General features: G+C 40.1%; 8 protein-coding genes and 1 long non-coding RNA gene across 14 annotated transcripts; 3 read left to right on the top strand and 6 right to left on the bottom strand.

Annotated features, from left to right (window-relative positions):
- Positions 1-54: 54 nt before the first annotated feature.
- Positions 55-1,056, bottom strand: LOC124313342. 2 transcript variants are annotated; one of them, XM_046778225.1, is made up of 3 exons: positions 1,002-1,056; positions 874-919; positions 55-801 (listed from the first exon to the last, which is right to left on the bottom strand). In XM_046778225.1, the coding sequence occupies exons 2-3, from the start codon at positions 905-907 to the stop codon at positions 188-190; spliced, it is 648 nt and encodes a 215-aa protein (XP_046634181.1). In that variant the 5' UTR covers positions 908-919; positions 1,002-1,056; the 3' UTR covers positions 55-187. The 2 variants fall into 2 exon arrangements, with proteins under 2 accessions (XP_046634181.1, XP_046634180.1); XM_046778224.1 differs by having other exon boundaries at positions 980-1,022.
- A 33-nt stretch (positions 1,057-1,089) lies between these two features.
- LOC124313282 (lathosterol oxidase-like) lies at positions 1,090-2,618 on the bottom strand. The gene is made up of 4 exons (XM_046778125.1): positions 2,036-2,618; positions 1,840-1,972; positions 1,667-1,767; positions 1,090-1,604 (listed from the first exon to the last, which is right to left on the bottom strand). The coding sequence occupies exons 1-4, from the start codon at positions 2,243-2,245 to the stop codon at positions 1,227-1,229; spliced, it is 822 nt and encodes a 273-aa protein (XP_046634081.1). The 5' UTR covers positions 2,246-2,618; the 3' UTR covers positions 1,090-1,226.
- Positions 2,619-2,672: 54 nt separating this feature from the next.
- Positions 2,673-6,685, bottom strand: LOC124312898 (kinesin-like protein KIF3B). 2 transcript variants are annotated; one of them, XR_006910651.1, is made up of 12 exons: positions 6,416-6,685; positions 6,250-6,351; positions 5,914-6,174; positions 5,703-5,855; positions 5,472-5,635; positions 5,281-5,412; positions 4,848-5,215; positions 4,587-4,784; positions 4,064-4,522; positions 3,613-3,996; positions 3,168-3,537; positions 2,673-3,039 (listed from the first exon to the last, which is right to left on the bottom strand). XR_006910651.1 is itself a non-coding variant. In XM_046777450.1 (11 exons), the coding sequence occupies exons 1-10, from the start codon at positions 6,490-6,492 to the stop codon at positions 3,649-3,651; spliced, it is 2,262 nt and encodes a 753-aa protein (XP_046633406.1). In that variant the 5' UTR covers positions 6,493-6,685; the 3' UTR covers positions 3,046-3,537; positions 3,613-3,648. The 2 variants fall into 2 exon arrangements, 1 of the variants encoding a protein (XP_046633406.1); XM_046777450.1 differs by lacking the exon at positions 2,673-3,039 and having other exon boundaries at positions 3,046-3,537.
- A 255-nt stretch (positions 6,686-6,940) lies between these two features.
- LOC124313346 (UMP-CMP kinase-like) lies at positions 6,941-8,359 on the top strand. The gene is made up of 5 exons (XM_046778229.1): positions 6,941-7,110; positions 7,182-7,323; positions 7,388-7,534; positions 7,610-7,747; positions 7,832-8,359. The coding sequence occupies exons 1-5, from the start codon at positions 7,088-7,090 to the stop codon at positions 8,039-8,041; spliced, it is 660 nt and encodes a 219-aa protein (XP_046634185.1). The 5' UTR covers positions 6,941-7,087; the 3' UTR covers positions 8,042-8,359.
- Positions 8,360-8,467: 108 nt separating this feature from the next.
- Positions 8,468-11,582, top strand: LOC124313219 (ankyrin repeat domain-containing protein 29-like). 3 transcript variants are annotated; one of them, XM_046778027.1, is made up of 8 exons: positions 8,468-8,546; positions 8,616-8,726; positions 9,461-9,559; positions 9,636-9,737; positions 9,826-9,924; positions 10,492-10,722; positions 10,796-10,891; positions 10,955-11,582. In XM_046778027.1, the coding sequence occupies exons 2-8, from the start codon at positions 8,670-8,672 to the stop codon at positions 11,171-11,173; spliced, it is 903 nt and encodes a 300-aa protein (XP_046633983.1). In that variant the 5' UTR covers positions 8,468-8,546; positions 8,616-8,669; the 3' UTR covers positions 11,174-11,582. The 3 variants fall into 3 exon arrangements, with proteins under 3 accessions (XP_046633983.1, XP_046633981.1, XP_046633982.1); XM_046778025.1 differs by having other exon boundaries at positions 8,468-8,538; XM_046778026.1 differs by having other exon boundaries at positions 8,470-8,538; positions 8,619-8,726.
- Positions 11,211-13,111, bottom strand: LOC124313241 (syntenin-1-like). The gene is made up of 6 exons (XM_046778056.1): positions 12,859-13,111; positions 12,508-12,693; positions 12,269-12,439; positions 12,010-12,197; positions 11,680-11,943; positions 11,211-11,610 (listed from the first exon to the last, which is right to left on the bottom strand). The coding sequence occupies exons 1-6, from the start codon at positions 12,907-12,909 to the stop codon at positions 11,556-11,558; spliced, it is 915 nt and encodes a 304-aa protein (XP_046634012.1). The 5' UTR covers positions 12,910-13,111; the 3' UTR covers positions 11,211-11,555.
- A 3,780-nt stretch (positions 13,112-16,891) lies between these two features.
- LOC124313238 (fatty acid hydroxylase domain-containing protein 2-like) lies at positions 16,892-21,233 on the bottom strand. 2 transcript variants are annotated; one of them, XM_046778052.1, is made up of 5 exons: positions 21,041-21,233; positions 20,824-20,936; positions 17,739-17,878; positions 17,429-17,613; positions 16,892-17,365 (listed from the first exon to the last, which is right to left on the bottom strand). In XM_046778052.1, the coding sequence occupies exons 2-5, from the start codon at positions 20,894-20,896 to the stop codon at positions 16,984-16,986; spliced, it is 780 nt and encodes a 259-aa protein (XP_046634008.1). In that variant the 5' UTR covers positions 20,897-20,936; positions 21,041-21,233; the 3' UTR covers positions 16,892-16,983. The 2 variants fall into 2 exon arrangements, with proteins under 2 accessions (XP_046634008.1, XP_046634007.1); XM_046778051.1 differs by lacking the exons at positions 20,824-20,936; positions 21,041-21,233 and adding exons at positions 17,948-18,054; positions 18,229-18,459.
- Positions 21,234-21,814: 581 nt separating this feature from the next.
- Positions 21,815-22,519, top strand: LOC124313678. Its single transcript, XR_006910981.1, has 3 exons — positions 21,815-21,898; positions 22,067-22,165; positions 22,373-22,519. It is a non-coding gene; the product is annotated as an uncharacterized LOC124313678 (long non-coding RNA).
- Positions 22,520-22,923: 404 nt separating this feature from the next.
- Positions 22,924-23,443, bottom strand: LOC124313759 (fatty acid hydroxylase domain-containing protein 2-like). Its single transcript, XM_046778570.1, has 2 exons — positions 23,376-23,443; positions 22,924-23,308 (listed from the first exon to the last, which is right to left on the bottom strand). The coding sequence occupies exons 1-2, from the start codon at positions 23,441-23,443 to the stop codon at positions 22,924-22,926; spliced, it is 453 nt and encodes a 150-aa protein (XP_046634526.1).
- Positions 23,444-27,470: the final 4,027 nt, after the last annotated feature.

Consider the following 27,470-nt stretch of genomic DNA (forward strand, 5'->3'; position numbering starts at 1 on the left):
GCCTAAACAGGGCGTGAGCACGGCAATAATACAACACAAGTTCACCAAGACAAATGAGAGAAATTAAACGGTGTATAATCATCTATTCGTGTAGTGTAGTGTCGTTGAATGATTACACTACAAAAAACGAGTAATGACAACCGATAAAAATGAAATCGATAAGTAGGGGGAAAAAAACAAATAGGATTCAAGTCGTTTGATCTTTCTGACTGATGACAAGAATTTCCCATGCGTTCGTCTGCGTTTCAGTCCCGCTAGCCGAGTCCCGAATCTCGCTGTCCTGTCGCCAGGTGTACACTGTGCCAAACTTGTGGTCGAGTTCAAATCGATCGCTGCTAGCGTAGAGATCCTCGTCGAATTTCTTGTTGCGCAGTGCCAAGTAATTGGACTTGGATCGATCGTCGGCTGCACGAGTCGCGCTATCGAGCAGAATCCACTGATCCGGACCACCCCACTGGCTGAAATCCGTACCTTTCTCTTTCCAGGTGTAGACTTTGCGTCGATTCATGTCCAGCGTCAAATCGTCCGTTCCGGCGAGCAGGTATTCCCCTGGATATTTGACACTGCTCAGGCGGATAACTGCAGTTTCGTTCTCCTGTTGTCCGGGTTGTTGAACAGGTTCCAGCAGCCAATCCAGCGCCGTGTTCTTCTGTAATTCGACATCGAGCGGGAAAGTAAGGACGCGACGTCGCCTTTCATCCTCCGTGTAATCGCATTCCACTGCGTACAAATAGTCGTGAGTATTGGCGAATCTCAGTCGCACGTTGAACGATTCTCCAGCTTCGACCTTGGACAGGACATCTATAAAATAATTAAGACAATTCCAATCACGTAATCAATACAATAATCTAAAGTTGTAGAAATTAAACTTGCCGCTTTTAGATAAAGTTGAAGGTGTAATTGTCATGATGATCAGTACCTGAAAAATACCAGACAAGATTAAACGGGCAACTGTTTAACAATGAATATTTTTCCATACCAAAATGTGGAGCATGACTTACTGTGAAGTATTTCTAACCGACGTATGAATATTAACTGTGCTGAAGAGGCTACGCTGCTTTTTTAATACAATCGCATACTCGTCGTTGCTCATTTTCCAGGAATTTATTTTGTCAAAATATTCGCCATCACGTCGTCGACATGAATGGGCTATTACATAATAGCTTCAAGGCCATCGGGAAAAATTCCAGAGGAAAAAGCTTATTTGTACAATCACCAAAATATTTCTAATTGATCTTGTTTTTCCACACTTTATTTTCCTCTGGTAGTTTAACGGACGGGTCGAGATACGATCCGCCAATGCGGTCCCATAGTGTGAAATACTGGCCGTAGTTGAAATCGAAATAGAGATGATGGACGGTGTGATTGGACGCCCCGTTAATGACCGGCTTTAGGGCTTTGGGTACAAGGAACAAACCGTCGTGAATTGATGTCGACCACATGTTGACGATGACATAGAGTCCAAGGTAAGTCACTTTGTGCAACGGGAACAAAAAGACGTAAGTGTGGTACGGTGCGCTCTGTAAGAATCCGTCCACCGGATGGAAAGCGTGACTGGCAAACGGCGTCGGGACCTTCCATGTATGGTGCGGTTTATGGAAATGCTGCACACAAGAGGATACATTAACAAACGCATATAAATTAAACATATTTTGTGGAGATTTGCCTTGTAAATGGTCCGGTGATGAAGAAACCGATGGATCCAATAGATCAACATGTCGGTAAACAGCACGAAGAAGACGAAATTAGCTAGCTCTTTCATCCATCCTGAATGTATAATAAAATTGCTGCGCTTAGACGATTTATTGTACACGTATTTGCATTGGAAATTTGTTTTACCTAAGGGCGATTGTTCAATCTGATCGTAGAGCTTGCTGTAGCCTCGCACTTCCAGGAAAAACAGCGCCACAGTGGGAATACTGATCCATGGGACTGACCATAGTGTGTATTGAATTTCCAATTTCACTTGATTCTGAAAGTCAAAATGCAGTTTGGAAATTAATCAAGATTTTAAACTTCAATATTGTAATATTACCTTAATAAAAAGAGGATGCTTTTTCAGCTGATGATCAAACAAAAAAAAGTAACTAGCAGTTGCACAAGATAAGTAGAGTAGAGCGCCACCTATGTTGGTTATAAGAAACAAGTTTATGAGCTGCCTCAGAGGTTCATCTTCCCGCCATGTATCCGGATAAATGTAGGGAGTGAAAAGCACTTGGTCCATGTAGTTTAGTAAGATATCCATTCTTTAAGATTCAGGAGAGCCGTGATGCTGGTTCGCCTTCCAGTCGTCTGAAAAGTCAACCGTTACTAGTTCCAACTGTGATGTTTTTTATCACACTTTTGGATTTTCCGCATGAACCGTGAAGATAAGACAGAAAATGATGTGGCTACAAAGTTCACCAAACCTCGTGTGTAAACAATTAGCAGATGGATCTCCAATCAAAGAAATGTTGAAACAGCGATAAAATTAATGCGTCATCTCTTCGTTCAATCAAAACTACAACGAAAATTGCTAATACTGACAGACTGGTATTCAACAGCATTTCCAAGAAATTGGGTTTGGTGGATTTTAAAACTACCTCTGGCGGAGAATGGAACTCGAACAGGTTTCATTTCTGCGCCTCTTTTTTTTAATCATAATTCAGGAGAAAAAAAAAAAAAAACGTGTGAATATCATTTAGGATATCACGTCTGGCAATTTTGTGTTTAGCCGATTTCGTGAGACTCGACGTTCTGTAACGATCGCAACATCTTTACAACCGTGTAGTTTCGATGTTAGGAGTTCACGTGCGACTCTTGGCTGTCATAGAAACAAACGGAAACGAAACCGCCGAGTGCGATCGATTACACCCAACAGCCCCTCAAATTTCACCTGCTGTCACGCAACACCAATCGAATTGACTGCACTGGGGGCGTCCGCTTATCAAGTCATCGGTCTCAATCGTTTCTGTTGTTCGACCTTAAAGCTAAAAATGTTTCCTGGGTCTGTGTATGCGACAGACTGCGCGTAGGCGAGTAATCTCCAATGTGATCCATCTATTTTAGAAATCAATAAACGTAAGATAATACAAACTACTCACAACATCAATAACTGTGTTAACAGACAAAAAAACTAAAAATAAAGAAAAACAGTTATATAATAAAGAAAGTAAAGGAGGATTTACGAGATTAACGCCGAATGGAACCAAGGAGGGTGATGTTGAAAATTGTCAAAAAGGAGAGAGGACAGCTGCCGATCGACTAGCATCTGACAACTGCATTGAGGAGATCGCCATCGTTTGTTAAATGATTCGTTCTGTCGAGAAGAAAAAAAAACATCTCAAAATGGCAAAAGATCGATGACTGCTCGGCAGATGCAGAAGGCAATGTGACAAAGGCAGACGAAATAAACCAAATCCAGGAAGGTCAGAGCGTTGATGTGACGTTTGGGATCGCAGCCGATGAGGAGAGAATGCTTACGCGTGCTCTCCAAATGCAACTTACGCAACAAACTACCCGGTAAAGGCCGAGGCCATCCTCTTGGTTGAGCGTGAACTAAATAAAAGCATACCGACAGGTTCATACGAGGAGGAGCATTTGGAAACGTAAAATTCGTAACTAGCGACTTACCCAGGAAGTGGATGGCGATCGGGTTCTCTACTTTGGTTACTTTGGTACAAGACCTCGTGATTTGGGATACGGTGCGGCTGTTATGTTGGTTCCATCCGGCGCATGGCCTTGGGGGTAACGCTTATGCGATGGCGAGTTGTTGAATTTGGCCGAATTGCGCGATCTCGGACGCTGAATGAGTTGCATTTTGCGACGGCAGGCCGATTTTAAAAAAGAATGAATGTCCACCGGTTTGTATTTCGATGACTGGACCTCCATCGATTGACTCTGGGACTGCAGGGCCTGAGTGAGAGCCGCTTGCAAAGTGGGAGAAATTTCTGGGCCTTCGTATTCCTTAGTGGTCCGCTGGGGGATGTCCAGGCTTAGCAAAAAAATATTTTCACACTACAAAACAAAAAAGTTAAAGTTAGTAAACACCATCTCTCACGCCGACACGAAGCATTTTTCTTACTTTAAAGCGACCGAAAGAAGAAGAATCTTCAGCTGAACGAGCGAGTTTCTCGTAATCCGACGTTGGTCTCAGTTCAAACTTGGAGGCGAACCCTCTAGGCAGTAGAGGCATCTCCGTTGCTGGACTCAACATCCATTTCTCTTCATCTTCTTCGTAGCGCAGACGTGATGTTAACTGACGTCGGAATTCGGGAGGAACAAAGTGGCTGACAATCAGCTGCTTCAGTCTGAGCTCCTTCATCAGAACTTCTTGAGTTTCTTCCAATTCACGTCGTTGTCGACTAAACTCATCACCGAGATCACCCATTTCCTGCTTGACGCTCTGCCAGCGAGCGTACATTTTGCGCAGCTTTCGGGTTTTGTAGTCGATCTCTTGTTGGAGTGAACTGAAATTCTCTTTGAAATCAATCACCTCCTCGTCTTGGCTTTCTAACTTCTGGCGCATCTCTCGCTCTTGACGCTGGAAGCCAAAAAAGTTGTCCATTAAGGTTCATAGTTCCATTTACGTTAGGTAGCTATCTTACCTCGCGTTCAATAATTTCTTGGCGGTGAGCTTCTAGCGTTTGCTGTTGCTTCTTCGTGACGTCTTCGATGGTTACGTTTTCGGATGAGGTGCCTATATGGCCAGTTAACAATTTGCTCTCGAGAGCTTCGATTCGAGATGCCAATTTTTCTTGGTTCTCGCGTTTATTATGCAGCTCCTCTTGTTTCGTTTGCAGAGTCTGGAAACAAGATATGATGTTTATAAATGATTGCATGATTGCATAGTGAACTTTAAAAAGTACCTTAAGAAGTTGATCCCTCTCTTCCGCAATGAGACTACTATTGTTGAGGATATCTTTTCTTTCCTGCTCGAGCTCAGCTTCTGTATCGTCAGCCCAATCTTCAGAAGATTTGGAAACGTCGTGCAATCCCCCATCACCTTTTCTTTTTGGCTTGGTTTTTTTATTACTTAGAGAGGCTTTCAATCGTGCAATCTCTTGCTGAAAGCTCCGAAGGAGGGCGTCTTTTGGATCTTCGTTGATTTGGGGTTTGTTGCGAATGTGTTTTGCGCGATTGGCGTATCGAAGTGTGGTCAACGTCTCTTCGTAGTTGTACGAAGCTGGGCCTATGTTGGCAACCATCACTGTACGAGAGTTACCACCTAGGGAATCTAAACCGGCAGTTTTTTCCATCAGATAATGAAATTATGTATAGAGTGAATGAAAAGATCGGTACCTTGTAAGAGACGTGTCAATTTGGAATCCCTATAGGGAACATGCCCGTTTTTGCCATCGACTAGAGCGGATATGACGTTGCCCAAAGCTGAAAGGGATAAATTGATCTTGCTTGCTTCTTTCAGTCTTTCTCCTACACAAAAAACAGAAAATCAATAAGTTTCCTTGGACAATTTTAACATGAGAATTTACCAGATGCTCCAGTTTTTGTCTGTCTTTCACTGCCAGCCAGATCGACAAGGTTTAACTTTCCAACCACAATGTGGTTTTCTTCATCTTGACCAACGTCACACGATTCTACCGTTATCATGAATATTGCATGAGAACGGCTACTGTGTTCGTTCATATTGGTAGCACTATTGAACATAATAATAAAGTTGTTTTTGTGCCAGCAAAACGTCAAACTTAATAGTCATTGCTTACCCAGTAGAGCGATTAACGTTTCCCACATTCATCACATGTTCGATTTCAACAACGCTTTTGCAAACAAAAGACGAAAGGTCTTTTACAAATACTCCGGTATCAGAATGCTCCTTCAACTCAAGACGTTTCTTAGGATCCTTTGATACCAAATCCCTATAATTCAACAGGAATTATTACCAAACTCAAGGCAATATAAGTCTAAAACACAAACCTTATTTGTTCTTTATAGATTTCCAAATAGGATGCTCTCACCAAATATTGCCGGTCATGAGACTGAGCAATATGATTGAATATGTGCTCAAATGAGCGTGGAATAACACCGCTCTTATCCGGGTCTTTTGCGACACCTTCCATTGTGAATGTTTTCCCTGTACCTGTCTGCCCATAAGCAAAGATTGTCCCATTGTAACCCTGAAGTACCGAATCAACTAGAGGCTTAAAAGACTCATCATAGAGATCCTTTTGGTTTGAGCTAAACACAAATTAATACAAAATATATTTTAGTAAATAGGAAAAATAGTATGTTTTTACCCAAATTAACACTTACTTTGAGTCATACACAGCATCATAGGTAAATTCTCTAGAAGTGGGTGGTTTTGTAGGCGCTTGAATTTCAATTGCACCTCGTTTTGGTAGCACATTCACAATCCTTCAAGAAACGAACATTTTCAATAGTGAGAATTTAAATTAAAAAATTAGTCATACTACAATACCCCTCATAGTTTTCAGATGTTTCTTTTTCATTCATAGGCCTACACCTGACTATCACCTGTACTGATTCTGCACTCATTTTCTTAAGATGCGACGAACTAACTAAGTCTACTACATGCGAGCTGAAAGGATATCCTGACAGCCAGCCGGAATTTTTTTCACAAAGAAATCAATTCATTTTGCAAATTTATAAGGAGCTGTCGCCATGGAGTCAGTGGAGAAGCCGACTTCCGAATTTGTTGTTGTTGTTGCCTAAGCGATGGGCACGGATTTTTAACTTGCTAGTGGCGGCGCTTGGTGACTGAAATTCACAACAAAATCAGACCAGGGCCTTTTTCAGTCAGCGAACAGTTAAACACAAAGATTCCAATTTAAAATAAATATTGTTGTCAATCAATCAATCAAATCGATAATTTATCAAATTATAGTCCAAAAAAACGGGAGATTGGAATTAAGAAACATATTAAGATAGCATGGCTAATTGCAGTTGAGTTGCTGTTTAGTCCTACCTTTCACGCGGGACTAGATATGTCAGTCGGAATAAAATCAGAAAGCTTAAAATTCCCCGATTTCCCTGTACAAGCTCGATACAGCGGCCACGTAGTGCCGTAGTGTCCGGGAGGAGGAGTTTATTAATCCGCCACCGACCCCCGGCAAGCAGACTTGACAGACGTATGTTCGGTCTGCTGACTAGAAGGTAGCGAGGTGCAGTACTGCATGCAATACTTGCTGTGTATTGATTTGTTTCTTTGCCTCTTTTTACATTAGAATCGCCTGTGTCACCAGTAATCTAGGTCTTAGAAATATTAAATCCATCAAGACGATCATGTCCGCCGAATTACCGAACGTTGTTTTTGTTTTGGGAGGACCTGGAGCTGGCAAAGGGACACAGTGTGCTAAGATAGTTGAGGTGAGCTTGTGTGCCAACCTTGCGATTGAGGTTTCTAAAATTGACCCATTTAAATTTATTGCAGAAATTCCAGTATGTTCATCTGTCAGCTGGAGACTTGCTTCGTGAAGAACGAAACACTGAAGGATCAGCTTACGGAGAACTAATTGAGAGTCATATTCGCAATGGAACTATTGTCCCAGTTGAAATAACTTGCAGCCTTTTGGCCACTGTAAGTTAATATTTTAAAATCCTCTCTTTTGTTATAAGTAACAACAGCGTGTGCTCTTATTATCCCATAATACAGGCAATGAAGAAGAGTGGCAACAATAAATTTTTGATTGATGGCTTCCCAAGGAACAAGGACAATTTAGATGGCTGGCAGAAGGAAATGGGAGACAAGACAAATGTGCTATTTGTCTTGTTCTTTGACTGCTCCCAAGAAGTATGTCTTGTTTGTTTATAGGCTAATTCATAGACTCAAGAACATTAACTTATTCACTTGTGTTATATGATCGTTTCCAATCAGGCGTGTATGGAGCGTTGCCTTCAACGAGGTGCCGCCGGAAGTGGTCGTTCGGATGACAACGAGGAAAGTCTAAAGAAGCGGTTTCAGACATACGTCAAAGACACTATGGCAATCATTGAGCATTACGATGCTCTGGGTCTAGTCAGAAAAATTGATGCGTCCCAATCTCCCGACCAAGTTTTTGAGGATGTAACAAAAGCGTTTGAGTAGTTGTTAATCTCAAATGAAGACGACTTCCACTGGTTTCCAATAACTTCATTCTAAACTCCTTTTTATTATTATTGGGTCGTTTGGTTGTCAATCGTGTTTTTTGGTTTGTTTATTAACAATCTAAATGAGGAGAGAAAGTGCACCTAATCAGCAGCAAAGTGTATCCTTTTGTGGTTTCAATTTCTTTTCTTCATTGATGGAAACTTTATACAGTACATATTATATATTCAGTTCTAAACCCAAACAAGCGGTTGTATTACACCATTTTCTTTTACCGTTCAAAAAAGAATGTGAAATACAAACAGAAGGAAACCTTTATTGATGGTACGTTGAGAGAACAGTAGACAGATGGCGTCGTTATCTGAAACCCGAGTCCCCGCTCCCGCATTCTTTGGGGTATGTGCATTGGACTTTCACAGTTTCAAAGTGAGATCTGAAGCGGACCGCACGAGACGCTGGTGTGTCTGGCGCTCTCACTCACCGACATGTCTTACAAAGTGAGTAGGTGTGTTTGTGTCTGTGCTTCCATTGCCTTTTATGTCAAAAAATGTCTAATGCCAATTTTGTGATGTAGAAGGAATCGCTCAGTGACGTCCGCCTGCACGCAGCTGCACGCCAAGGAAATGTGATGGCCATGCGACACTTGCTCGATTCGGGAAAAGTTCACATCGACTCGCACGACAAGGTAAAAATAATTTTGAAGCTCTGCGATGCTGTGCCGTTCACACCCGCTATCTTGTGTCTGTTAAACAGTTCTTGTTAGTGTACATCTCTCCACATGCGATATTTCTATTAATAACTACCGCACTTGAACCCTCTGTTTCTTCAAGCATTCGGTTCAAATGTTTACAGTTTCAAGTGCCGAATACGGCCGCCCGTCAAAGCCTTACAAGCTCATTAGTGGAGAGCGGATACGTACACTTATTTAGAACGGAAACATGCCTTCGCATAAATAATATCGGGACCCGATTCTATACTGTAGAAGCCATTTAAAATTCTTAAGAAAAGAAAATTTTGTTACAGGTGATCTACTAGAAAAAAGAAAAAAGGGTACTTATTGCACCGTAGAATTGTACGTGATGCTATTTGTATTTTAATAATATCGTTAGGGGGGATAGAATACAAATTCCCTTTTTTGTTACATTAGTGCAGCCACCGCCATTTCCGGCTGTCTCATTATTTGACCTAGCTAAATGTTGTACAGTTGTTGTGGTCAAAACTGGCCACGCATTTTTTTCCGATTGAACGACGCCACCCACACTATTTTACGACGTTAGTTGCTCTTTTTTTTATTTCTTTAAAAAAGAAATTCCCGTGTCTGATCACCGGTTGTTTGTTGTTCCACCATTGGACCCCTTAACTGTGGGATTTTTTCTTCTTGTTATAATATCTTTCTTGTGTACGCTCTCGTTGTGTCAGGAAGGAACAACTCCTTTAATGATGGCTGCTGCCGCCGGTCACGTCGAGTGCTGTCGAGAGCTCATTAGTCAGGGTGCTGACCCCACTTTGCGCCGAAAGGTTGGTCTATAATTCACACTTGTTTGTGTACGTATTATACTTGCCTATATAATTCAGCTTCTCATTATACATTCAGACGTCAGGAGCCAGTCCCTTATTTTTGGCCGCCCAGGGAGGTTTCAACGATATCGTCAGTCTACTCCTCCGGGCTGGGGCCCCAGTGGATGCTCAATGCAAGGTAAACGTGAGCTTGAGAAAAAGTAAACTACACTGAGACACACATCCTAATCTTGAAAAGCCGTTATCGGGATGATGGATGACACAAGGACGGCGGAACAGCTCTAATGGTCGCTTCACAACAAGGCTACGCCGATGTTTGCCTCGAGCTGATAAGCACCGGTGCCGACGTCCACCTACAAATGAAGGTAAATGCAACTTCTCTGATGTCCCCATCTAGGATAATAAAGTGACACAAAAATTTACCCGTAAATGGCTGGTAGTGAGAAATTAAAGTGACAACAGAATCAATATTCTTTGCCTACCTCTGGCCTACCTACCCGTATACTCCGCCCGCGGGGAATGACGTCATAACCTTGGTCTTTCAGTGAGAACACGTATACCATTCACTAAAACTCTCCTTCCTTGTTTCGTGAGTGCTTTACGCGAGCTCTCAACTCTCTCTGCCAAAGCTACTTCAAACAAATGAAGAAGGAGACAAAAACCAACAATCATTTCCTTTTTTGAAAGTTAAGAAACGAATCAAAAAGAGACTTACTTTACGTGGGGAAGGTCTTGCGTGTTTTACGCGCAAGTGCCTATGACGTCAATACAGTGGCCACCACCACCACACGATTCGTGACAATAAAGAAAAAACCCAGTGGGAAATTTTTGTATTATTCATTGTCTTGCTTGTTTCATTTGCGGTTAATTTTTTGGATCGGCTCACACACTGTAGCAAATGAGTCTGAATCGTGTTTCATTTTGATTTGCAGGATGGAGCTACTTCGCTGTTTCTGGCGGCCCAGAACGGACACGCCAAAATCGTAGCTCTGCTCTTATCCTCTGCTGCAGATAAAGACAGCTCCGCATTATTGGTCGAGGAGATGATCAATAGACGACGGTTGGACGGAGCCACGGCGTTATGGATGGCCGCACAAATGGGCTTCGATTATGTTGTTCGGCTCTTGCTGAGAGCCGGAGCAAATCCTAACATCATTAGAAACGTATAAACAAAATTCGCCGATCGATCTTTTTGTTGACAATCAACGCCTTTTTTTTGTTTTTGTTTTGTACCAGGATGGAGTATCGCCGCTTTTGAAAGCTAGCCAAAAGGGTCATGTCGATGCTGTTAGAGAGTTATTGCAATCTAATCCGTCTTTGGGATTGAGCCAGGTTTATTTGAAAAATAATTCTAGCTCCGGTCACGTTTGCAGATCTAATGAAATTGTTGTACAGAATGGAGACAGTCCACTTTACGCCGCTGTATTGAGGAGAGACGTGCCAATCGTTCGAATTCTTTTAAGGGCCGGTGCCGATGCACACTTACCGACCACTACTCGATCGTTACTCAGTCCGAAAGCGCTGGCCGAGAAACTTCGTTTCTGGGAAATAACACAATTGTTTGACACAACGGAATCGGGTGAAGATTCCAGTTCTTCATCGCCGACAATGTAAAAATCTAATCTTGCTGTCTATAAATAAAACATTTCCGAAATTTTGAATTTCTTTATTGTGGTTAGTATATAATAACATATAGCGCCCAACGTGTACACTTTATGGCAAACGAGAAAAGAAGGAAATGTTTTTGAGACCAGAACCAGCGAATGTAGACAAAATATTTGTTTGAAACACTCAATTAAAACAAACGAAAATTGGAAACGAAAAGAAGGGAGAACCAAGTCAAATTCGAGGGAGGATCACGATACCGTATTATATGTATAGCAGAAGTAAGTTGAATGATTGATTCATTGAATAATCGTCGTTTCGGCGTGCACCTTCGTTGGGCAACAACAAATGACTTGATCTAAGGTTGGCCGATAGAAACCGATTCAGCATTTTACAGGTCCGGAACAGAATGATCCATCGCTTTCTTCAAAAGACTGTTGGACATGCTGAGAGAAAGAAAAGAAAAAGTTACGATCGATTTTCTTCTGGAGTTGAATTGAGGAATAAAACATTACTTTTTAATCATATGCTCGTAGAGAAACTTTGGCATAACTGTGAGGGTGACGCAAGCACCAGCACCTTCCATAATTCGACCAATCTCTTTGTCTTTTAATCCGACCACATTTTGGCCATTGACTTCGAGTAGATTGTGATCAGTCAGAAGGCCGTTGCGAGCAGCTGAAGAATCCTTCACCAAACTGGTAATGCAACCTTCCTTGTATGTGAAGCCTACATGATTGAAGCTATCTTTGTGCAAAGTGAGGCTCCTTTCAAATGGCCTGCAGAGATTCAATAATGTTTAGCCTATCATTCAAACATCTAATCAATCGAATTAGGGGGTTTACCTGTCTCGTACTGCAACGTGAATACTGTTTACACCAGCTTTTTTGAAAATATTATGAACTTTGTCCATGGAGTATCCAGCGACATTTTCTCCGTTAATCTGAAGAATCTGATCACCAAAACGTAGACCGGCCAGAGCAGCAGGAGATCCAGACTGTACCAAGCTTACAAAAATACCTTTTGAAACTGCCTGGAATATAAAAATTTCAAATGTTGTGCTGTCCATTTTTGTTGTTTAATATTTGTTCATCTATAGCCTACCTGGCAGCGAACTCCTATTTTGCCATCACTTCCTTTACACAATACCAACTCTCTAATTCCATGAGTCACCTGGCCACGGGCTAGTCCCAAACTCTGTCCTGACAGTGGAGCTACCATTCCGAATGAAGACACAGGGGCCACAGAATTGCTTGTAACTGCCATAGTTGTTACCTGATTGGAATAAGATCGAAATTAAGATTTTTTTTTTTTATGTAGGTTTTCTGTGATGAAATAATTACAGATTGAGCTGGGAAAAGAGCCACTTGGTTGGCAGAAAGCATTTCTGATGTGATTTCCATCCCCATGAAATCGTTAAGAGAAGGGTACAGTATAGCATTCTCAGTAATTATTGCATGGCTTTGAGGAGGATGCACACTGTACACAGGACCAGGGGCCACAGATTTATGATGTTCCTTGATTTGGGCCTGGGAAATAAGAGAATATTTATGTTACATAATTTTCATGATACACTCTCGTTAATCATATTTGAATGCTCTAACAGAGTCTCTTCTTTGTTCTCACAAAAGACCAGCATGCCAAAATAAATCAATAAAACTTGTGTAAGTTTAAAAAGTTGATATTGAAATTACTTTGATCATTTTATCGGCCTCCATGTCCTCGAGAGAAGGGTAGAGAGACATGATGATGAATAACTATTGATTTTTCACACTGAAACAAAGACAAATTCTCCACGCCGTTGATCGACACACACTGACAAGAAATAAACAATCCGGAAGCTTAATAAGAAACGCCTTGCACGCCAGTAGCTTTTCAAAGAATGAGTCACTCAAGGTTTCAACACGTTCCAATTCCGGGACTGTGTGTCTGTTGGCATTGGGCAATCACACAAGAGATAGCAGATGACGCTAACAGGCTACATACGCACAAAGTCAAATAATCGATTTACTCTTTTGCTCGATTAATTCGAAATAGACCCGCGAATTTTTGAAATAATGTTCTTCTTTTACGCCAGCAGTTCCTAAAAATAATACAAAACAGTTACAGTTTTCACGTTATTTGACACTGGTTCCTGGCTGAAAGTTTCCCCCTTAGGTCTTACATCTATTTTTAAAAAATAACTTTGTGGTGCGGTGAAGGTTGGTTAAGGTCGTAGACTTCTTCAGCTGTTTCTAATTTTACAAAACGGTTTTCAACCACCGAAAAGAAAATTTTATCCTGGAAACTTGAGTAGATTCTTTTAGACTTTAATTAGAAATCTAAAATAATTTTCTGATAGACTATGGGTCTGTTTTTTAGTCGGCAAATGTGTAATTTCGGTAAATTAACAGTGAAATGAAGTGGAACAAATATTACTGCTTCACGATTTTAGAGTACGATGACACAGAATACTGGGATGAACGTACAAGAACGTGAGATGTGGGTCTTCGTCTCAAGAGCCAGCTTGAGTGTATTTTCTGGGTTAAAAGGATGTGTTTCGGTCAGAAGACGTTGGTTTATCGGCCGTATTGGGCTCCAGCGCGATGACGGACTCCCCACTTGAAATTAGCCTGAGGATCGGTCTTGACGAAGGTGTAAACGGGCCCAACTTGTCCCTTTCCGTAGGCGCCACCTCCGCTGGCGGCAGCAACGTACTTGTCATCACGACGGACTCGCACCATCGGAGAAGCTACTTTTCAAGATAAAATGTACGTTTTACATGAACTTATGGAATTACAAAGTGCTTGACTGAATTACCTTCTTCGCCATCGTCAATGATAAAGTAACGAGGAGCGGCTGTGGCAACTGCTACAAGAACGACCAAGAAAGCCCACAGAGCAATCTGGGTAAAATAAAAGTTGGGATGAATAGATGTTTGCAAACTTCATTCTATTGGTAGGATGTTTAGAAAATAAGTTAATACATTTACAAGAAAAGTTACTTACCAACTTGATAGAAGACATGTTGTTGTTTTTGCTGAAGCTTCAAGTGAATGAGTGAAGATACCGAAGCAAAGTGCTGCTTATATACTCAGCTTGTTGGCCTACTTTTGTCTTTGCTGTTATTTACTTGCGGTTCCGCACGGCCAATTCCGCATTTTATCGAGTCTTTGGGGGAAAAAAACTCAAATTTAGCCACAAACGTTTCTTACGGTTTCTTATAGCAAAATCTATACTTCGCATGTGTCTGGTGTATGGGATCGTAATAGGTGAAGTCAACGCACCCAAACAGTATTGCAATTCCTTTTTAATTGGGGTATTTCATTTTTGTACTATTTTCGATCATGAAATGGCTAAAACAGCAGACATTATTATTAGATAACTTCAATTCGATTAAATCTAGGTTAATTAAGACCTAAAATAGAAAGGAGATAATTTTGTAGTACATTAATTTATTTATGGGAAACGGCCCTTATCGGCCCTTTGACCCCAAAAATACTCAAACGCCCTATTATTAGAAAATTACCAATTATCGGTAAATCACAATAGTTGATGCGTATTTATATTCTTAAGAGAAACCTCTTTATTTATCCCAATAGTGTATGGAAGATTATTCAGGTGTGCCAGTGCGAAGTATAATTCTTGCCTCCTATAGCAATATCGTAAATTGTATAACGGTAAGAAATAATTTGATCAGATCTAATATTTGGATCGAGCATTTCATAAATAATGCTCGTAATATATTATATCAAATATTGATTAAACTTGAAAAATGAAATTAATTTCAGATTTTTATTGCACCGTATAACATTATAAACAGAGAATGAAATGCCAGTCGATCAAGTTTAAATTCTCAATAGACATTTCATCACAACTCTTAACAAACCATGTCACACATCCTATTTTTCTTTTGCGCTTCAAATTCTTTTAAAATCACTCAAAAAACAAAAGGAAGTGTAACATGTTATAGAAACGAGAAATGCAGCCTGTGGGTCTTCGTCAGTGTTCTCAAGAGCCAGCTCGTGAGAGATATTTAGGTTAACTGCAGAGCGTCCAGAGGGCGATTTAGTTTATCGGCCGTATTGGGCTCCAGCGCGGTGGCGGACTCCCCACTTGAAATTGGCCTTAGGATCGGTCTTGACGAAGGTGTAAACGGGTCCAACTGTTCCCTTTCCGTAGTTTCCACCACCGCTGGCGGCAGCAACGTACTTGTCATCACGACGGACGCGCACCATCGGAGAACCGACTATTTATTACATGAGAAATTTTCAGTTCAGGCGTGTTGGAATTCAATGGAATTGCAAAAATTTCCTTATTACCTTCTTCACCATCGTCGATGATAAAATAACGGGGAGCGGCGTTGACTGCTGCCACCAGAACGACCAAAAAGGCCCACAGAGCGATCTGCGCAAATTTAAACGTTTAAAGTAAATGTTTTACATGAATTTCCTTGTTTAAATGAACAAAGACAAATAACATGGAAAAGTTACTCACCATCTTGAGAGAAGCCATTGTTGATTGTTGGTTGTTTTTGCTGGAAACGTCGAGTGGATACTGAAATGTGGAGGCAAACGCTTGGCTTTTATACCTGGAAGGTCGTCCCACATATTCCGCACAGAAACCTCATTTTCTCTCAACAGAAGCAGTTGTACCCTGCAGACTTGTAATAATTTCGAAAATATATCGTGACTGGTCACGGTACACTTCTTTTTTTCCCATCGTGCTTATTGTTAGACTCTTCTTCTTTTGTTCCAAAATTCATTTCATTACAGGACAGCAACCCTGCCAACATGTGTGCGATGCGTGTTTGTTTTTTTAAGATTTAGATTTTTGAAGGTTATATTATTTTGCACATGTTTGCTGAATACAAATAATTTTAGTCATACAAAATACAGTCTAGACCTTGAAATTATTGAACGCTGTTTCTGTTAGCAACACAAATTGTGACTTGGCCCAATTAAGTATCGTCAAAATTTGCCTGGTCCACTTTGTGCTAAAATTCTCCACCTATATAGTAAAGTAGCTTTCCAAAAAGAGAGCCTATTGTCTACTGAATGTTTTACTTGAAAATAGGCTGTTGCCCTCAATTGAGAAGGTGTAGTCAAACACACACGTTGCTCATTATTTAGCCAAATGTTTGGTGGTGGAAGTGTTGAAAACGCGGTAGAAATGTATGCAGATGAAGTTTAATTTCTAACCTTTATTATCGTAATTCGCAATTACATAAAATCATACTATATTCAAGGTAATAAATAAAAAGATAAAACCGAGATATTTTCATCGTTTGCAAAATTTTATTTGTTCCGATTCTTCTTTTTTTTCGTACCGGACCTCCTCGGTAACGACGCCATTTTGGAATAAAAGAAAAAAAAGGTAACCTTACCTCTATTTATAACGGGGAAAAATAGGAAGGGTTATGTAAATATTTGTATCGCATCAGGTGTGCGACGGGAGGGAACGGTTTGGAATGTCGGAGAGGTAGAGAGAGAATCGCATCGTGTAATTATGAAAAGCAAACACCTTCGTCTGAAAGTCTTTTGTTGTATTTTTACCTTTTAGAAAAGATAATCTACCTTTGATAGAAAAATGTTTTCCGACTTCGTCACTATTTTCTGTAATACAATTTAAGCGTCTTATTTAATTAGAATACAAAAGAATTTCAATCTCAAAAATGTCTAGCCAGTAGCCACGGTCTAGCGCTAGCTCAGCCTGCACAAGGAGAGTGAACCTGGTAGGTAAAGATTTTGAATATTAAAAAATTTCTTTATTATGCGGTGCAGCGTCATACGTATTGAAGAATACTGGTAAAAAACTAAAAACTTGACTGAATTAAACAGACTATTGAGAATTTTTCTTGGCTTTCAATGAAGCTAAATTCGCTTGGAACAGCTTTTCGGTACCGTGCAGGTAATCGAGGGGGCCCCATACCCCGAAACATTCCGTGAATTTCAGATGGTGGAAATCGTGACGTCTCGGAGATGGAAATGTTAACACGTGATAACCGCTGTGATCTGACAGAGTCCTTAAAGTCGCCCATGTTAACCAAATCCAAGTGGTGAAAAAGTGGGCATTAATCAACGAAGCGCCTACAGTAGACGGTAAAATGTTGCCAATCAAATGGTCTAACGGGTGATTGTAATAGGCGGACAGGGCGATTGGGGCCTGCCATTCGTGGTGCACCTTGTGAGTCCACTTGTACAGCAGCCGGTGATGAAACATTCTGTAATAGAAAGAAAAGATTTAATCAAAACAAATAAATGAATTAAGATTTCAGTGTTGATACCTGTGAGTGTAATAAGCAAAGATTTCTTGGAGGACAACGAAAATGGCTAAACTGACAACCAATCGCATTAATGTCGGCAATTCTCGGATTGGTGGTGACGTTCCTTGGAATTTCAGGACGTAATAACCGACGATGGAGAACGGAACAGCCACGAAGAATTGATTGAACAAGTTCAACGCAATTAACTGGAATAGAGGAAAATAAAATTTGATTTTACCCTTTGTTTCTTCGTAATTTACTAGAAATCGATACTTATTTAAGTATCAATATAAAAGTAATAACATTTTTAGAAATCAATGGCATCATGTACCGATGTGAGACGTTTCCTGTCAACTGTAACAGTTGGTTGGATTTTATAACGATTGAGCCATTTTGGCCAGGTGGACATTTCTAAGAATAAAAGGGCCAATCCGACCGTCCAGTACAAGACAATGTTCCAACCGTTCATCCCTGTTTTTGTATCAAACGTTTAGTTTTTAAAAATAAAATTGTTTCGTATAATCTTATAAAGGAAAATACCGTAAACGTAGAGCTTGAAACCATCATCTCCAATCCAATCGAGAGTTTGTTCCCATAAATGTTGCACCCACATTCCAATGTCGTCCCATCCAGACTTCAGGTAATGCCTAACAGATGGCCATAAAGACGTGAAAAAAATGTTAGCACAGCTTATCACTTATCAGTCAAATCACGACACCTCACGCCACACGCAACAACATTTGCGGCCTACACACAGTCATCAAAGTGATCAAAGTAGACAAACAAATGTTAGACAACGACAACGATTATTAACAGCTTACCACGAAGATGACAGGCTCGTGCACACCAGAAGAACCGTAATGACACTGTATGTAAATAACCACTTGTCACCACTGGACTTGGATAGAGGCTGACCGGTTTTCATTCTGCCTATATGTGTGTTAGAATCCTGAAAACTGACCAACACAACTGGAACACCTGAGTGCGACTGAAGCCAAGACTCGAACCAGGGGCTGCGTCTTGGGCAAGTTTCCTTCCCTTGTACGCTTTTTAAAATCCCCAAACTACCCCGGGGCAACAATCAGCCCTGCCGTAAATGTCGCCATAAAACATAACGGTACAGTGAGTATCCTTGTGGGGGTAGCATACTACTTTAATACCTGCTGTATTCCCAACAGGAATTGGGGTCAAAGTGGAAAACTCTGGCGCGTTACCTGTTGCATCTTCGCTATTTTATTTCCTGGATTTTTCTTTCAATATTGCTGGCATCGTTGTAAACCAATTGATATGCCGATTGATTTAAAAAACAAACAGAGAATTGAAATAAAATTTGGTGGAATGTTTTTTCACTTGACTTTAGAAAATATCAGTTGAAATGAGAGCCTTGAAAAAGTGACAAGAGCTCGTTGTTCCAGCCTGAAAACTTTCTTAATGATGTTTTGTCGTGAAGAAAAGGGTCGACCATTGGAACAAGATAACCTGAAAGATAACGATTTATAGAGGATGAATAACCGTTTGCGATTATTATTGCAGAAATTCCGGGACATTCGAATACAACAGGAAATGCGTTTATCACTTTGAATTTTACTAGTTACATGGTCTTCAATATCTTTGCTGTGTTTGTGTTGAGTTGTTAGGCAGCTGCAAATATCTGGCAAGTACTACTCTATCTTGTTTAATATTTGACCGGCGAAAATGCAAGTCAATCTATCTTTTCTCTGGGCGTTACCGACTCCCGAAGTCGGCGGGAAATATCCAAACGAGTCAAATATTCAACACGAATAATATACCGACCAGAATTAGGAGTCTAACAGTAACACGACTAACGAGTTTTCATCTACCCAATTTGATCTTGATCCATTGGGGAATTTCCCGCCGATTTCTCGGTACCGCCTCTCTCCACAACGGATGACTTGCATTTTCTCAAATCTAATATCCGCAAATCTCAGAAGACTAACTTTACATTTTAACATTTTGTTAAAAAAGAAAGACAATGTTAAACATTCAAATATTTTGAATAGTTCAACGAGTAACTGGAATAGGATCCGCCATCGCATGACGTTACATTCTACCAAGTTAATTTGTTATTCATGATTCGGCGCAATTTGACATTTTCTGTTATAAAAAAAAGAGAAAAGTTCTCTTTTACGATTGTTATGGCACGTCATCAACAGATTTCTCCAATTTCTCCTTGTAAAATCATCTGACAGTGTGATGGAAAAATCGAAATAAAACTGCGGTGACGCAATCACAATGCGCTAGATCTTATAACAGTTATTAATTCAGAGATGACGTTCATGAAAGAAATGTATTTCGTCTATGAAATTAATAGAAATAAATGCTTTTTCTAAATAAATTTGAATGGCATTATTTTGTGGATTTAATTTGTTTCCTTGTTTTATTTGACGAAATTACAAAATTTTGTGTTGTGCAGTGGTGCGTTACACATATGATGAAACAACAATAAAACTTAAACAAAGGAAGAGCACATTAATTCGATTTTTTCCTGTCTTTCAATGAAGCTAAATTTTTCTGGAACAGCTTTTCAGTATCGTGCAGGTAATCGAGGGGACCCCAAACCCCGAAACAAGCTGTGAATTTCTGGTGATGGAAATCGTGACGTCTCGGATGTAGAAATTTGAACACATTGTAGCCGCTGTGATCTGATAGAGCCCTTAAAGTCGCCCATGTTAACCAAATCCAAGAGGTGAAAAAGTGGGCGTTCGTGAAAGAAAGGTCCACAGTAGATGGTAAAATGTTGACAATCAGATGGTCTAACGGGTGATTATATAAGAGGCAGTCAAGGCGATTGGAGCCGTCCATTCATGGTGCACTTTTTGAGTCCATTTGTACAGCAGTCGGTGATGGAACATTCTGTAATAGCAGGAATAGATTAAATCATATAGAGAAAATTGAATAAAAATGCGATTTCAGTGTTTAAACCTGTGAGCGTAATAAGCAAAGATTTCTTGGAGGGGAATGATAATTGCTAAATCGACAACCAATCGCGTTTATGTCGGCAATTCACGGATTGGTGGAACCCTTCCTGGAAATGTCTTGATGTAATAATACCCAAAGAGAGGGAGAATGGAACGGCCACGATTCATTACATCGATTAAATCCTTCATTTCCGCACATTACTAGAATTCGATAATCATTTTCTTAAATTTGTAAAATAAATTTTAGAATAAAAGTATCATGTACCGATGTGAGACGTTTCCTGTCAACTGTAACAGTTGGTTGGATTTTGTAACGATTGAGCCATTTGGGCCAGGCGGACATTTCCATGAATAAAAATGCCAATCCGAACGTCCAGTACTAAACAATGTTCCAACCGTTCAACCCTGTTTTTGAAACAAAAGTTTAGTAGAAGTATTAAAAAATTTCTGCATAAATCCCACAAAAAAGTCAAATACCATAAACGTAGAGATGGAAAGTGTCATCTCCAACCCAATCGAAAGCTTTCTCCCATAAATGTTGAATCCGCATTCCTATTCCGTCATATCCAAATTTCACGCAATGCTATACACAGCTATGGCAATTAATAAACGAACGTTAGGTAAGAAAATCATGACGTAAGCAATCAACAATGTCCGACAATTGTACACTAAAACGATTACAGTTTACCATAATGATGGAAGTCCCACGCATATTACGAGAAGAACCGTAATGACACCGTAGGTAAATTGCAACTTATCAGCACGGGATTTCGCGGGATTTCGATGGAGGATGACCGGATTTCATCCTGTCAGAGTGTAGAACCTTGTATGACTATGGTAACAGCTCAAATAAAACTCCTTCGTCGAGCTGAAGAAACAACGGAAATCTATACAGGGATATGGCTAACGTTTCCGCATATGAACGTTCAATGTCATTGTTAGCCTTGGGGCATAGCCGGGATAAGAGCAATCTTCTCTTCTTGGCTTTTAGACCATCCCTCACACTTAACACATAACAAGTCCTTCCCCTTATTTTTTTTAATTCGTCGGCTGCCCATCTAGGCATGTGTACATGCTCACGCTTGAATCTCTTGGCTTCCAATAAGAAGGTCCAGGAGAGTATTATTGAGCTGATTTCGGTCTTAAAGTAATTATTTGCCGGTTTCAAGCAAATTTTAACATTCTCTTGGCTGTGGTAGAGGGGGACTCACTGACTCAGTGTGATGACGAACTATTAGATAAAATAATCCCGATCCGTTCAGCGGATGTCGAGCGCGGGTGAGAAAACCGCTTTGATCGTTTTTGAGCGGTTCGAATTTAGGGCGAGGGGGCTCTATCGATATTTTAATCACGAATAATTGCTATCGATATTTTAATTATCAAATTGTTATCGATATCTTAATCATGAATAATTCGAAAATTAGTGTCGTCTGCTTTCGTTAGGATTCGAAATAAAATCATGATAAAATGACAAAAATGTGGCCGTCGTGTTAACTCTCGTGTCGGATCTCTTTATAGAATCGCTTGATACACATTCTTTGCTGTTTAGCAGGTAAATAAAACCAAGATTACCAACATATTGATTATGGGAGCTAAAGTAAAAGAATTAGACCTGTTCCAAATTTTTGAAATGTTAGTTTCTGACTTGCTATTATCATGTATCCATGGCAGTTTCTTTGCACTATTTAACCTTTCCCTTTGCGCAGATCTCCTTGTGCAGATTTTAAACCTGAGCCATCCACTGTAACCACAAGATTTACAAGTCTTTGCTTGTGATGGACCTTTCTTCAGCAACTATCTCAGTCTCATCATCGCTTGGGTGATGATTTCCGTTACTTTGATTAACCTGCTAGATATTTGAATGATTCATGACTTGCATCAATGCAGTGCAACTTGTAAACCTTCAAATCTTCTCTTTGTTTCAACAATTAGGGTTTTCCCTGTTGTCTTGTTTTCAACTTTTCCTTAACTTGTTGTTTCATCTGCTAATATTTTTTCGTAACTGATTTAAAATTTTTTTATTTAGGTAAACAGCATCCTGTTTGATTAAAGAAACTATCCATGTCGGTCGATTATCTCTTCTTTGCCTTTCTTTAAATGTCCTCGTGTATGCCCATGTGAGTGTGGGTGTATTCACGAGGACTCCCATTTTTCCTATCCTGCCTGGTGTGGATTCGACTTTTCTATGGGATGGAACACTTGTGGATGGATGCCTGGCTGTATTTCCCAAGTTTAAAGGTAGGACAAATGTTTCTCTTTTTTTTCTTTTTGACTGATTGGTGGCGTTGATTATAAATCGTGACGTAGTACGGAGTACGATTATTCCTGAGCTAGGCCGTTGATTGGATCTCTTACCGTTTTGTTCACTCAGTAAGGATTCATTAAATCTCTCATTTATAGAACAACTGCAGATTAGGCCCTGTTTTTTTACCTCACAATTTTGTCTGTGGGTAAACAAAACTATTTTAATTTTCACACTAATTTAACACTTCAAGCAAAGTGAGATTTTAACATTTATGGCGTCCGAGTTGTACATTTAAAAATAGGTTACAAATTAATTTGAATGAATAAAAGAAATTATTGCTGGGATTTTTTCTTGGCTTTCAATGAAGCTAAATTTTTCTGGAACAGATTTTCGGCATTGTGCAGGTAATCGAGGGGACCCCAAACCCCAAAACAAGCTGTGAATTTGTGATGATGGAAATCGTGGCGTCTCGGAAGTAGAAATTTTAACACATTGTAGCCGGAGTGATCTGACAGAGCCCTTAAAGTCGCCCATGTCAACCAAATCCAAGAGGTGAAAAAGTGGGCGTTCGTGATTGAAAGACCCACAGTAGATGGTAAAATGTTCACAATCAGATGGTCTAACGGGTGATTGTAATAGGCGGTTAGGGCGATTGAAGCCGTCCATTCATGGTGCACCTTGTGAGTCCACTTGTACAGCAGTCGGTGATGGAACATTCTGTAATAGCAGGAATAGATTAAATCATAGAGAAAATTGAATAAAAATGCGATTTCAGTGTTTAAACCTGTGAGCGTAATAAGCTATGATTTCTTGTATGACAGCGATAATGGCTAAACTGACCACCAATCGCATTAATGTCGGCAATTCTCGGATTGGTGGTGAAGTTCCTTGGAATTTCAGGACGTAGTAACCGACGAATGGTGAACGGAATGGCCACGAAGAATTGGTTGAATAAGTTCAACGCAATTAGCTGGAATAAATTTGATTAAACCCTTCATTCCCGCATTTCTGCGCATTACTAGAATTCGATACTTATTTTCTTAATCTGTAAAATGCGAATTTAACGAATTTAATCGTCTGATACGTTAATCGCTATCCTTATGTAATTTACGTAGATACGTTTGATGGTTCCAACTTTGAAAACGCCCATGCGAAAGTACATGGAATAATTTAATCACTGGGGTGGAACCTTTTTCGATTATCTGATTTTAATTTGATTCTTTAAACCTTTCCTTCTTTTCTAAATAACGCCAAAATATAATTTGAAGGCATCATGTACCGATGTGAGACGTTTTCTGTCAACGGTAACAGTTGGTTGGATTTTGTAACGAATGAGCCACTTGGGCCAGGCGGACATTTCCATGAATAAAAGGGCCAATCCGACCGTCCAGTACAAGACAATGTTCCAACCGTTCATCCCTGTTTTTGTATCAAACGTTTAGTTTTAAAATAAAATTGTTTCGTATAATCTTATAAAGGAAAATACCCTAAACGTAGAGCTTGAAACCGTCATCTCCAATCCAATCGAGAGTTTGATCCCATAAATGTTGCATCCGCATTCCAATGTCGTCCCATCCAGATTTCACGTGATGCCTAACAAATGGCATCAAACGAATGTTAGCTCATAACTTCACACGCAACAAAGTAGAACTACAATCACAGCTTACCACAATGATGGAAGGCTGGCGCACACGACGAGAAGAACCGTAATGACACCGTACATAAGGGCCCATCTATCAGCACTAGATTTCGTTAGAGTCCAACCCATTTTCTTTCTGTCTAGAAGTTAGCCAAATCTTAGCGTTAAATCGAAAACTGCTCAACGCAAATCAAACACCTTGATGTGACCGAAGCCAAAACTAGAATCTAGGGATGTGAGAATCAGACATGTCCCTATACACTCTGAGCTTTATACATCATCGCGTTTTATAATGACAGGAAGCCTCAAGCCCTACCCTAAATATTTTATAATAGCTGTAAAAATATCGATGTATAATATTTAAAGTGTCCAGTCTTCTTAGATTACAGGTATTGGGGTCAAAGTATAAAACTCTAGCGCCACCTGCAGCTTCGCCGTTATTTTATTTCATGGACTTTTCGCCATACATCGACATCGTTGTGCGTGTGCCGATCTGAACATTGAAGAAGCGCAGATTTATCTTTGATCCTTCAACTCTCTCCGTTTCGTCGCAAAAGGAATTATACAGCACGTAAAAACAACAAAAGAGTGACACAGATAAACAATGTGACGTTTTTACGGTCCCTTCGAGACATTTAGACGACAGTTAAACTCAGGTAATCTCTTGTCATACACAACGTTATTCGTAACTGGAAAACAAAATAAGAAATTCTTAGAAGCTAAAAACAGATGAATTTATTTTTGACATGGCTCAAAATGTCTGTCGCTTAACTTTAGAAAATATATCAGTTGAAATAAGGGAAAAGTTGTAATTAGTTTTAAAAGTTTTCTAATAATGCGGGGCCGGGGATGAAAACGGGGTTATTGACTGTAAAGAAAACTTTCATCAAACAAAATAACCTGAATAAAGTCATTAATATTATTACAGATCTGCATTCGATGAGTTCCAAACCACTTGACGATACAACAGGAAATTCATTTTCACTTTGGATTACGACGATTATTTATAGTTTTATACTGGATTATATGTGTTTCATAAAAATGTTCGTGGGTGTTGATCCGTTGCTAGGTAACTGCAAACATTTTTTAAAGAAGTGCTTGAGGTAATAACCTATCCATCATATTTTACTTGGCGTCCCTGTCAAGGGTTTGGCAAATGAACCGCTGGCAACTTCAGGACGTTAACATTTGAAGAAAAAAAACGAGAGAAAGTTGTATTCGTGCGAGTGTTTTGAATAGTTCAACGAGTAGCTGGAAGGATCCGCCATCGCACCTGTTGAAAACGTAGACGTTATGAACAGCACCAAAGTTAATTGGCGTTTCATGATTCGGCGCATTACAAATTTCAGTCTAAACAATTAAAAGAAAAAGTTTTCTTTCACAATTGTTAAATATTCATCGGCACGTCATCAACAGATTTTCCCCTTTAATAATCGTCGTGAAAAAATTTGACGATATTTCGAAAAAAAAACTCCCGCGATACAATCACAATTGGCTACATCTTAAAATTAAAATTTAGAAAGTGACGGTGACGCCGTTTTGGAAATAAAAAAAGGGTTTGTATTTCGTCAGTTAAGTTCCGTTTGTATGTTTAATAGAATCAAATACTTGTATCACATACTCTATTATAATTCCGAATGAAATGTAATGGCATTTTATTTTGTATAGATTGTTCCCAGCATATGTCGGATATGATTTCTGATTTCGACCTATAAAAAAATTAAAAATCAGCCGGCCGCCACGTATGGAAGGATGCGCTGCAACAGAGACGGTACTCCCAAATCTGTCCAGAATTGTTCCAAATCCCTTTTTTTTTTCCAAATTTAAACATACCAATTTAATTACAGGCGTCGGAAATCATGTTAGATTTGGAGAAACTTACAAATGAACTTCTTCGACCGAGGCTAAGAAAATGGACAGGGCACCGACGAAAACCAACGCCATATTTCCAGTGCGCTTCCAGAGTGATTTGTTTGATTCCAGGATGGCTTCCATTATTCCAATATCCCCGGCTCCCCTTGACGACGACGTTGAATTTGGCCCCTCCAACTTGGAAAAATCGAAAATCACTTAAGATTGTTCTGTGTGAACTGCTGCCGGACAATTTCTGCTCGAGAACTTGATGGAACGACTGGCGATCCAGCAAGTAAGTTCGGCTGACATGAACTGACTGGATGTTGGAGTATTCACTGATGCTGGCCAGGGCAACTCTGCCCTTCTATATAAAGGGCAGGGAAAGGGGGAGGTGGCTTACTGGATAGTAGGAGCACGTAGCGGTAGCACCATTAGATAAATACATGTATGTCTCTGACGCGGGCGAACTTTGCCCCGCTTTGCCCGGATGCAAATTTAAACCTAAGTGAAAGCCCGCCATGTCCCCTACCGTTTGCACTTGCACTTTTTCGTCGTAGATGTTTCGACTCGATTACCATTTGACAACGGTAGCACCTGTATATATACGCACACTCATTCCTTTACAGTGTAACAATCTGTACACAAGTGCTTGTATATTTATAGTCTGTTGTTATTCTATTTAGAATTTCACTTTCCCTCTCTCTTTCTGCTGGCGTTTCTCAGTCTCCGCACACTTTCACGTCTCGTCAATAGAATTGACCCCTTATACATTTGATTGTAGACAAACCATTTACCTTGAATTTTGAGGTGTGTATATAGCTAGCAAGATGACAATACAGCGTGTTGCTTGGCCGGATAGTTTTCCAACCGGTTGGTTCTACCATAAGCAGTCGCGGGGGGTGTGTGCATTTCTTCTTTCAAAAAAATATAGCTACAAGCAGTATTTAATATAGCTATAGCTAGTATCAGGATTTAACCACGGCCATGAGAGATTGATCATAAACAAGTTAAGAGACTCATCTATAGATACGCAGTCTGATGTTTTATGCTAAAATAACTGGCCCTGATCTAAAACTTATGTCCGTCTGACGTTACAATTCAAACATCAGAGGGCAGTGTGGATGGAAATCTATTCGGGTCGTGTAATATTATAAATAATAAACCCCAATAAACTATTCCTCTACTTTTTTCCCCTCTCTTTTCAGCCACCAAAAAGCTGTTCGGCTTTAACCTAGATTTCTCCGACGTAGTCTGGGACGTCTGGGACCTGCTGGAACGCCACCAAGGGCTCATCCTTTTTGATGGTTATCGCCTGATCTACGTGATCGCAGTCACGTAGACCACTGGAAGAACTTTATTGGGGGAATTTCATCTAGCACAAGCAGA

This window comes from Daphnia pulicaria, chromosome 9, assembly GCF_021234035.1.
Source record: "Daphnia pulicaria isolate SC F1-1A chromosome 9, SC_F0-13Bv2, whole genome shotgun sequence".
Taxonomy (NCBI): Eukaryota; Metazoa; Arthropoda; class Branchiopoda; order Diplostraca; family Daphniidae; genus Daphnia; species Daphnia pulicaria.